Source organism: Microplitis demolitor, chromosome 5 (genome assembly GCF_026212275.2).
Source record: "Microplitis demolitor isolate Queensland-Clemson2020A chromosome 5, iyMicDemo2.1a, whole genome shotgun sequence".
Classification (NCBI taxonomy): domain Eukaryota; kingdom Metazoa; phylum Arthropoda; class Insecta; order Hymenoptera; family Braconidae; genus Microplitis; species Microplitis demolitor.
Window position 1 is genome coordinate 11144511 of NC_068549.1, and position 10235 is coordinate 11154745.

Sequence of the window (10235 nt, forward strand, 5' to 3'; positions counted from 1 at the left end):
TTTTATCCATTTAAATTATTACCTAAGTATTTTTTTACTGTTTGTTTTTTTTATAAATTTTTTATATTATCTACTTTTTTATCTATTTAAATTTAATTTTCTAAATGTTTATTTATCTTTAGTTTATTTATTTTACCGATTTGAACGCCACCCGTCGTGAATTTATGGCCAATATTGTACAATCGCTGACTCGAAATTATTGTAAACTTAAATAAGGCTAGACAAAAATTCAACTGGCATTATAAGCAAACTGCTCTCAATTTATTTGACTCATTTTAAAAAAAGTATAAAATACTAATGCATTAAATTATCGTTTTTTCAATAGATTAGTGACTATTTTTCATGATAGCAACAAATACACATGTAACATTTTATGTCCGACTTAATCATTGTATGCAAATACATAACATCAGTTCGATGTACAACTGTTCATAATTTGACATCTTTCTACATTACTAAGTCACCATCTCGTACTGTTACTATCAGCCATCTGTATTTAAAGGAATCAACATTAAATGCAACTGACTAAATACAAATCTGTCTGAAACATCCACTAGAAATTAATACAGTCATTATTAACATTATTTGACTCTTAACTATACCGGGAATAATATTCAATCGAAATACTTTTCGACTCGAAAGAACTGGTTGTTAGGACAAAATGATGGCACCCGAATATTTTAATATTCCCGAGTGAATCGACTCCGTCGATAAATTTAAAACTTAAAAAAAAAACCTCCGGCCAACTGCTCGGAGGTGGCGATAACACTGATAAACATATTATTTTTAATTTTAATATAGTTTTATATTTTGCTAGACAATTATTGTGTCAAAGTACTATCATATCTCATTAATTAAATCCACTTAACAATTGAGTGGAAATTATTAGACTAATCATTTTTTGTATAGGTAAACAAAGTATATTTATATATTATATTTTTTTTTGCTAGTAAACCCATTTTTATTGTCAAATCATTAACTTAACCTCAAGATTAAATGGTGAAAATGAATCATAGTGATGAAGAAAAGATAAAACAGTATTTAAATAAGGTAAATTAATATGTTAACATTTATTTCATATTTAATTACACCGCAACTCTTAATAAATAATTGAACTATTTTTAGGAAAATTAATATTTAATTTCATAACTATGTTTAATTATCACATAACAGTATTAAATTTATAAAAATTAGTTTTATATTTTTATTGAGTAATACATATTTTTAATTAAAATTTTAGTATCAAAATCCAGTAGTAACACGAAGAGAAGTTATAAATGTTTTAAAAGAATACAAAGGTCTACAACCTGCTAGCGAACGTTTTGGTAATATTTTTGTCAGTTTAATAATTTAAAACTACAATTTAATATTTCATTTTATTTATTTAATTGATTAATGTATTTGTTGATAGTTTTCAATGATGGATCTTGCCAAGATTTATTTAATTTACAAGGAACAATACCAGTGAATTATAAAGGTAAATAAATTTTATAAGAATTAATATTTATATAAAATTATAAATGTTCTACAACTTGAGTATATTTAGAATTTTTAAAATAAATGTTCATTATTTTCAGGCAATGTATATAACATTCCAATATGCATATGGCTAATGGACACTCATCCAAATAATGCTCCAATGTGTTATGTCAGACCAACAGCAGATATGACAATTAAAGTCAGTATGTATGTAGATCATAATGGGAAAATTTATCTACCGTATTTACATGATTGGGTACCTGTGAGTTTTACGTATTCATTAAAATAGTTGAAAAAATCTATTAATTTAATTAATTATTTCATATTGAAAAAGTTACAATACAAAATTTTATCGTATTTTAGCATTCTTCTGATTTATTAAGTTTGATTCAAATTATGATTGTAACTTTCGGCGAAAATCCACCAGTATTTGCCAAGCGATATCCAAATACTCAAACAACAACTCCTTATCCTACACAGCGTAAGTACATAACTATATAGTTAATGATATATATTGTTAATCAAGTAACAAAGATTAAATAAAATTACTTGTTTACTTAAACTATAAATTATATAAAAAAACTGAATTTTAAAATAAATTTTGATTTTTTTTACAGCTTTTATGCCAGTTCCCGGATCTGCATCTAATTCAGCAAGTGGTTCATTTCCACCATATCCAACAAATTCTCAGTATTCTGGTAGCAATTCTGGATACAGTCCATATCCACCAGCAGGTGGATCAGGATTTAGTGGTTATCCAGGATTTCCTTCGATGCCTGGAATTCCATCATCATCGTATCCAACTCCAGGATATCCGAGTTCATTTCCAGCTCCATATCCGCCCGCAAATCAACCCGTAAGTTGTTTTTAATGATATTTGCAAGTAAAATTAAAATAATTCAAGTATAAATAGTCAATAGATGTATTTTTTTTAGTCACCACCAGTAGGAGGGGTAATGACTAGTGGTAACTCAGATACGATTACTGAAGAGCATATAAGAGCATCATTGGTATCTGCTGTTGGTGATCAACTTCGTCGTCGGCTTTGTGAACAATTTTCGCAACTTCAAGCTGAGCTTGAGACATTACGTCGTACACAACAAGAATTAATGAGTGGATCATCACGACTTAATGAAATATTTAATAAATTACAGAAAGAAAAACAAGAACTTGAGAAAAATATAAGTATTCTTCAAGACAAAGAAAGTGAATTGGAGAAAGAAATTGAAAAATTGTCGAAAAATCAATCTATTGATGTTGATGAGGCTGTTACAACTATTGCACCTTTATATAAGCAGTACGTTTGTCAATTATATTAATTATTAAATATATGAATTTAAATTATTATTTTATTTTTTTATTTACAGAATGCTCAATGCCTTTGCTGAAGAGGCTGCAACTGAAGATGCAATTTACTATCTTGGTGAAGGTCTTCGACAAGGTTCGATAGATTTAGACGTGTTTTTAAAACATGTGCGACAACTATCTCGGAGACAATTTATGCTTCGAGCATTGATGTTACGTTGCCGACAAAAAGCCGGGTTAGCTGGTTGATCCGCAAAATATTATTATTTACATATTACTGAAACAAACTTGCTTTAAAATTACACTTCATATCTTATTTTATTATCAGAAAATATGGATTTAGCTAAAAAAATTGTATTAAAATAAAACAAAAATTATAAAGATTGTAATTAATTCACGTGCCCAATAAATACAGGATAAAAAGTTATAATACAATTAATCATGGTATAATTACATTTATTTCTGTGTATTAAAATTAAGATTAGAATATATTTTATTGCATTTCATTTTTATATATTAGCGATGGAATGTTGAAACAACAGTATTTCAGAGAAAAAAAATCATTTGGCAATGAGTAATAAAGTTGAGACTGAAAACGAAGAAAACAAAACAATTATTGAAGGAAAATTATTTAATGAGATTTAATTTTTTCAAGTACTAATAATACATTTGATATTTACCTATACGTAAATTCCAACCCACAACATCAAGAATAGAACTCCAAAACCAGAAAATAATGCAGCAACAAAAGATACTAATAACTCTTTGTATACATCTCTAGTAAATTTCGTACTCGTTACTTCGTAAACGAAAAACCAGGCAGTGAAAAAAATTCCGATTCCAAGTAATACAAGTGCTAATACTGGAAATACAGTTGGATTAATTGGTGAGACATACCTGGTCATTGATTCTATCTCAATCTGAAATAATTAATTTTATTTGAATAAACGATATCATTCTTAAAACTCAATAAAGAGTAATCGTAAGTGAAAAAAAAAAATAAAAAAAAAAATTATTGGGATTGAAATGATGGTATATTTTAATAACATAAAATTTATGATTGAAGATCAAATTTTCACTAATCTTATGACAAGTAAATTATAAATATTATAAATAATATAAATAAATTGATCAATGATCAAAATCTGTGACAACAAATTTACTATTAGGATAAAAAATTTGTACTGGTACTAATATTACTTATATTTTATAATTTTGATGTTATTATTAAGTATAAATAACTTCATTTTTTACTTTAAAATAATTAAATATTAATAATTAATTTACCATTTTTTTAAATTATCTTTTGACGTGGCCGGTACGTATTTATATGTATTTATACAAATCGACACGGAATCAACGAATAGAACATTAAATTAATAAAATACAGAAGATCGGATATGTATTGGCCATTTTTCTGGGTTACTAGAATAGGGAGGTTGGGTCAACCATTATTCCAATATTAAATTTTGTCGCTGGTCCTTTTCTAGGGATAAATGCTGGTCTACCAATCAGCTTTCCCGAAGCATTTGGATGAATTTTCAATACTCTACAGAGATTGGATCTGTACTCTATAGGTAATTGAAAGTAAAAACCAAGCGCGATAAATAAGAAGCAGCAAATAGTAATATTTTTGTTTATTATCCCTGACCCTGATAGCCAAGTTGGCGAGAAACTGACGAGAAACTTGCAGCCGCAACTGGAACCAAGTTGATCGCCAACAGTTGGTACCTCCAATAGTTGATGGACATTTTCTGAGAAAGTTGGTGGCAAAAGTTGTAAATCCAAAAAGTTGACGATCACTTTCTGAGAAAGTTGGTGGCAAAAGTTGCTTGCAAAAGTTGGTGATCATAAGTTGAAGGTAAGTTTACTTTCAATTTCCTCAGAAACTTGCATTCCAGTTGCGACTCCATACTGCTGTTACGTCCTGGTTGATGTTTTGGCGCTGGCGTGGTTGAGCGGTCGATTTGAATTGGACGTAATGAGAACTTACATATAATTATAAATAATTATTTAGTAGGGGTTGAACAGCCACCATTCGGTGGTTGAAATAAACTGGTTATTATTTTATATCTCAATCCGATTTATTCAATTGTAAAAGAATAATTTCAATAATGTGGAAATATACAATTGAATCAATTTATAAATTGTTAAAGTTCGTCTAACAATAACTTCGAAAGGGTGAGAAAGAAGTTGAGTATTTAATATTGAGCCTGACTGCTCTCTATGATTCTATATTTTAGACTGACTTCTCTAGATCGAGAAAAACTAGAGTAAGTCTCTTATCAATACGAGGCGCTTGGGCATCAGGCCCGCGCATCGTTCGATATAGAGGGGTGGATCGTGATAAGCAATATTCTCGAATGATCCATTCTCCGTTCTCACGCTTTCTCCGTTTTTATTATTAACAAATGAGTCACTTATCTATGAACAAAAGTTATCTTAGAACAAAATAGATGTTTGTGCAGCTGCACGTCTCGAGGATTTACTCGAGGCGTCAGCGTTTATTTATACATAACAAATATTAAGAGAAAAATAACTTTATCAATATGTTTCAAATATTCTAAATAATATCATATTATTTTATATTATTATGTTATGCTATATTATTACATTATATTATATCCTATAATATAGAGTAACTTATTAATTATGCAACTTGCTAAATTATCAATATACATCTTAATTAATTAGTTAGGTCTCAGATCGGTCTCTTAATAATTAGTATTTAAAAATAGTCAGAGACATCTGACGAGCAGGCTGGGACGTAACACCTCCCCACCCGGTAGACAAGCGCCCCGCTTGTTCTGGGCCTTAGCTCTTGTTGTAAATGTAGTTTATTTTCTTTATTGTTTTATTTGTAACTCTATTTTACCCATCTTCGAGTTTAAGAAATCTAAGTACCGACCTGTGACCTATGACTCGACGCCTGCCTTTTTAGTGTCGACATTTAAAAAAATCCATTCTCTTTCTAATCCGTCTGTTTGTAAACCATGGTAAACATTTTTATGGTTTTATTTTAATGACGATGTTCTTTTTTTTCCTAATCCTATTTGTTTGACGATTGAGATAAATTATGCGTCACGTATGCCGCATCTGTGGCCAAAAAAAATTATGTAAAAATTTATATTTTTTTTTGTAAAAAAAAAAATATTTTATATATTCATAAAATTATTTACCGTGTTTTTTTTTCTTTATTGAATTTAATTTTTTTTCAAATTATTTAAAAGTAGACTATATGCGTATATAAAAAAAAAGATTTTACGAATAGGACAAATTCATAAAATTTTCTTGTTAAATTATTAATATGTTCTTTTTCAAAAAAAAACTTTAAGATATAATGTTTGTAAGAAGTTTATGCTAAGGAGAAAAGAAATTCCAAAACCTCAAACTATTATTTGAATGTGATTTCTTTTCGGTCTTCTTGGTGTAATTATTACTATGATTTTAATTTTTTTTTAACTGTTTAAAATATATTATTTTATCGTAGCTTATAAAAATTCCTTTATTTCTTTCTTCTTCTTTCTATTATTTAGTTAGTTTTTTTTTTTTTTTTTTTTTTTTTTTTTTTTTTTTTTTGAGTTTTTAGTATTGTTTTCTGAATTTGTTTATTAATGTTAATAAGTATTATTATATTATTACAATGATGTATCTATATTATATCTAAATGTTTGTATATATTTATTTCTTAGTATTACTTACGACTTTTCTGCCTTCATGTGCTAATCCTGTGTATTTGCATATAATTTTTTTGTTTTCCTGCATTTTGCATATTTTCTTGTTTATTTTTTTTTTTTTTTGCTTAAAATTCTATATACATTTGCATTAAAATTATCTATTAAATAATATATAAAGAAAAACTTAATCTACGAATTCTTAATTTTATATTAAAATTCTATTTGAGTCTATATATTGTTAAAAAAAAATTATTTTTTTTTTGTCTTTTTTTTTTATTTTTTTTTTATTTTTAATTTTTTTGATGAGGTTTATAGACTGGAAGCTTATTTTTTTTTCTTAGCATTATTACTCAATTTCAATTCATAGCAGATAATATTGGTACTATCATTCTTATTAAAATTTCTGTATAGAAAGTAAATTCATTCATTAATTATAAAAGTTATTAACATGATGTTTTTTTTTTTTTTTATATATATATATTGTGTGAGAAGGCAAAAAAAAAGAAAAGAGTAGAACAGGAAAGAAAGAAATATGAGAGGTACAGATTTCAATGTATCTACAAAAAGATGCATGTGTCTGGGAGGAAAAAAAAACTATTTATTTATAAGCAATTTTGGCTCTATCACAATGAATGATTTTTCTCTTTCCCGGTTTACATTCGATTTCTATATCATTTTTATCAGGAAATATTTCTGTAACTTTATACGGACCTAAATAATTATCATCAAATTTACCATCTCTCTGATTCTTTACTAAGAATATATTTTGGCCTATTTTGAAATTTACTGGATTAATTTTTTTATCATACCGTACTTTGGATCTTTGCTTTGAATTTTCTAAATTTTGTCTTGCTTCTTTCCGTGATTCTAATAATCTAGTTGCAAGTTCTTTAACAAAATCTGCGTATGTAGGAATCTCGTCTAGATAGGAAAATTCTGATGGTAATCGTGCTTCTTTACCAAAAACTAATTTATACGGCGTGAATTTCGTACCTTCATGTACACTCGTGTTGTAAGCAAAGGTGGCATGAGGCAACCATTTATCCCAATCATCGTGACTTGTAAAATGTTTAATATAATCAGTTAAAACTTGATGGCTTCTCTCGAGAGAACCATTTGATTGAGGATGAAAAGCTGTTGTCTTAATTTGTTTCATTTTGAAAATTTTGGCTACGCAACCCATTACTTTACCTATAAAAGCTTGACCTTGGTCTGTTAAAATTACTTTCGGGCAACCGTGTTTTAATATAAAATTCTCGACTAATGCTATCGCGATATCTTTGGCCGTCATGGACACTAAAGGTATTGCAAAACAGTATTTTGAAAGATCATCTTGCATCGTTAAAATATATGAATATCCGTTAGCTGAAGTTTTATTTGGTACTACTATATCTAATGCTAATTTATCCCATACTTCTGCGGATGTGTCTGTAATGACCATCGGCTGTTTTGTTTTTATTCTAACTAATTTCTTTTTCTGGCAACTAATACATTTCCTAACGAAATCTTCAACATGCTTTTTGTTATTGTCCCAAAAATATTTTTGTCTAATTCTATTATAAGTTTTAGTTACTCCTTTACGTCCTGCTATTGAAGTTTCGTGATTTTCGGCTATTATCTTTTCTCTTTCCTCTACTGGAGGTATTATTATTTCATCTTTGCAAATAATTATTTTTAAATCGCTGCCTTTGAAAATTTTAGCAATAATATTTTTAATTTTCGTCCAAATTGTTTTTGATAAATTGCTTCTACCTTGAGAAATACTAACTGATTTTATTTTTGATTTTTCCATATATAACTTTAAATTTTTGAAAGCTTTACAATAATCTTTTTCAGTTGGTGTATCTCGACTATCACTTTGAGTTACCAACGCGAGTACTTTCTTTTTAGATGTTCCCATTTTGATTACTTGACCTGTTTTATAATTAGTTAAAGGGCTCAATTTTAAATATCCTGACACTAAAAACTGTTTCCCGATTTCGCTTGGTACGGTACCATCAGCGTTAATGAAACATAAATAACAATTTTTCTGCATTTCTAAGTTATCTCTTGTTTCGTGTACGTTCTCGTTACTGTAGTCGTTTGAAGTATTTGAAATTATAGATATATTACCGTCAGAGTCTATTTCCTCGTTAGATAAATTGTCGTTTGCTATTATGATCGCATTGTCGTTTGATTTGTTTTGATTTCTGTCCGAATTTGATTGTGTCGAATTTTGTCGTATGTCTATTTCATTATCAGATGAGTTTATCTGTTCGATTTGGTCAAAATTTTGGTCATTAAATGAATTTATTTGTTCTATCTGTTCGAAATTTTCGTCGTCAGCTGAATTTATCTGTTGATCGAAGTTCAGGTCGTTGAATGAATTTATTCGTTCAGGCGATTTTGAATTTCGATCAGCAGGTGAGTTTAGTGTAGGGTTTTGTGATTCTCTACGTGATGTAGTGTGTTGTGAATTTTCTGGGCTTGTATTTTCGTTTATTATTGACAATCTATCATTAGTTCGTTTATTATTTAAATTTTGTTGACGTTTAATTGCTTTTAGAGTAACCATTATGTCTGGTAATTTGGGTTGTGAATTTTTATTATTTGGTTTTTTTGTTTTATTTTTAAAATTTTTCGCAAGATGTTGTATTTTATTCGGAATCTGTTTTTGTGTATGTGTATGTTCGTCGTAGTCTGTACAGCATGAACATGTTTTGAGTTTACGTTTTCTAGTCGATCTACGTAGTTCTGGTGTAAGTTTATTAGTATGTGTTTGTTCTGCATCAGTACCGTGAGGTCTGTTCTTGTCTGCGTCTGTTAAATTTGGGTTTATTTTTGTAGTGTTTGTTTTTGTCTTTTCTGTATTTTTATTGGCTATTTTTTTCTGTGTTATTGTGTTAGTTTTTATGGTTTTTGTTTCGTCGGGTGATTCTACTGTCATGGGTTCAATTACAAAAGAATTTTCTCCTATGTCGTTAGTTGACATGTTTATGTTGTTTTCTGGTTCATTATGAATTACCGCAGAGACGTCCATAATTTTTGGATAATCGCCTCCTTCGTCAGAAGACCAAGGAATTGCAACTCCCATGTCTTTTTTATTTACGGATTTGGGTGTGATAGGAGTTCTTGGAGTGATAGGGATTGTTTCGACAGGTGATTCAGTACTAATGTCATTTGAATTTTCTGAATATATTTTTGAATAAGTCATTTCTGTCTCGTCAGTGTTTGATTCGTCATCAGAAGTTTTTGGAATAATTATTTTTTCAATTTTCTTACTTTGTTTATTTATTTTTCTACGTGAACGTATTGTAGGAGAGGGTGTAAACTCTGCCATTTTAGTTGTCCTTTTGATTTGAGAAGGATTAAATTTATTTTTATTAATTTTTACATTTTTCTTATCTGTCTGTATTTTTGGATTTGGGTGTGTAGATGTAGCTTGTGTTTGTACGTTGGGTGGTAATGACAATGGAGTTTTCGTGGTTTTACCACTTTCAACTTGCGGATTTGGAGATTGAGGTGATGGTGTTAAATTACGTGAATTTTTATGTTTTGGAGAGTTTATAGAATTATTAGAAATATAAGACAAACCGAAATCTGTCATATCAGATTCGTCACTTAAATACGAAGGGTTGTCTTTAATGAGTTTTTTCCTCAGAGTTACAGCATCATACATGTCTCCTGATGACGACGATTCGTCAGAATAATCAGGAAGAGTTATTGATTTATCTGGTTCTGGATTTGATACGACTTTGCATTTAGAATTTTTATTTAATTTTGCATTCTCGTTAG

The 10235-nt window shown here is 28.6% G+C and overlaps 2 protein-coding genes across 3 annotated transcripts; one reads left to right on the top strand and one right to left on the bottom strand.

Annotated features, from left to right (window-relative positions):
• The first annotated feature begins 354 nt into the window (after positions 1–354).
• LOC103570397 (tumor susceptibility gene 101 protein) lies at positions 355–3223 on the top strand. Of its 2 annotated transcripts, XM_014443569.2 has the most exons (9): positions 355–834; positions 951–1050; positions 1241–1325; positions 1412–1477; positions 1578–1741; positions 1843–1960; positions 2097–2335; positions 2415–2776; positions 2847–3223. In XM_014443569.2, the coding sequence occupies exons 2-9, from the start codon at positions 997–999 to the stop codon at positions 3031–3033; spliced, it is 1275 nt and encodes a 424-aa protein (XP_014299055.1). In that variant the 5' UTR covers positions 355–834; positions 951–996; the 3' UTR covers positions 3034–3223. The 2 variants fall into 2 exon arrangements, with proteins under 2 accessions (XP_014299055.1, XP_008546334.1); XM_008548112.3 differs by having other exon boundaries at positions 355–1050.
• On the bottom strand, positions 3224–4217 carry LOC106693937 (transmembrane protein 258). Its single transcript, XM_014443570.2, has 3 exons — positions 4072–4217; positions 3465–3704; positions 3224–3373 (listed from the first exon to the last, which is right to left on the bottom strand). The coding sequence occupies exons 1-2, from the start codon at positions 4072–4074 to the stop codon at positions 3465–3467; spliced, it is 243 nt and encodes an 80-aa protein (XP_014299056.1). The 5' UTR covers positions 4075–4217; the 3' UTR covers positions 3224–3373.
• Positions 4218–10235: the final 6018 nt, after the last annotated feature.

Bases quoted from the DNA above. Each gene is read 5' to 3' on its own strand.
- LOC103570397 (XM_008548112.3), top strand. From the start codon at position 997: ATGGTGAAAATGAATCATAGTGATGAAGAAAAGATAAAACAGTATTTA. The intron at 1,742-1,842 runs GTGAGTTTTACG...ATCGTATTTTAG, and splicing joins ATTTACATGATTGGGTACCT to CATTCTTCTGATTTATTAAG. The intron at 2,336-2,414 runs GTAAGTTGTTTT...TATTTTTTTTAG, and splicing joins ATCCGCCCGCAAATCAACCC to TCACCACCAGTAGGAGGGGT.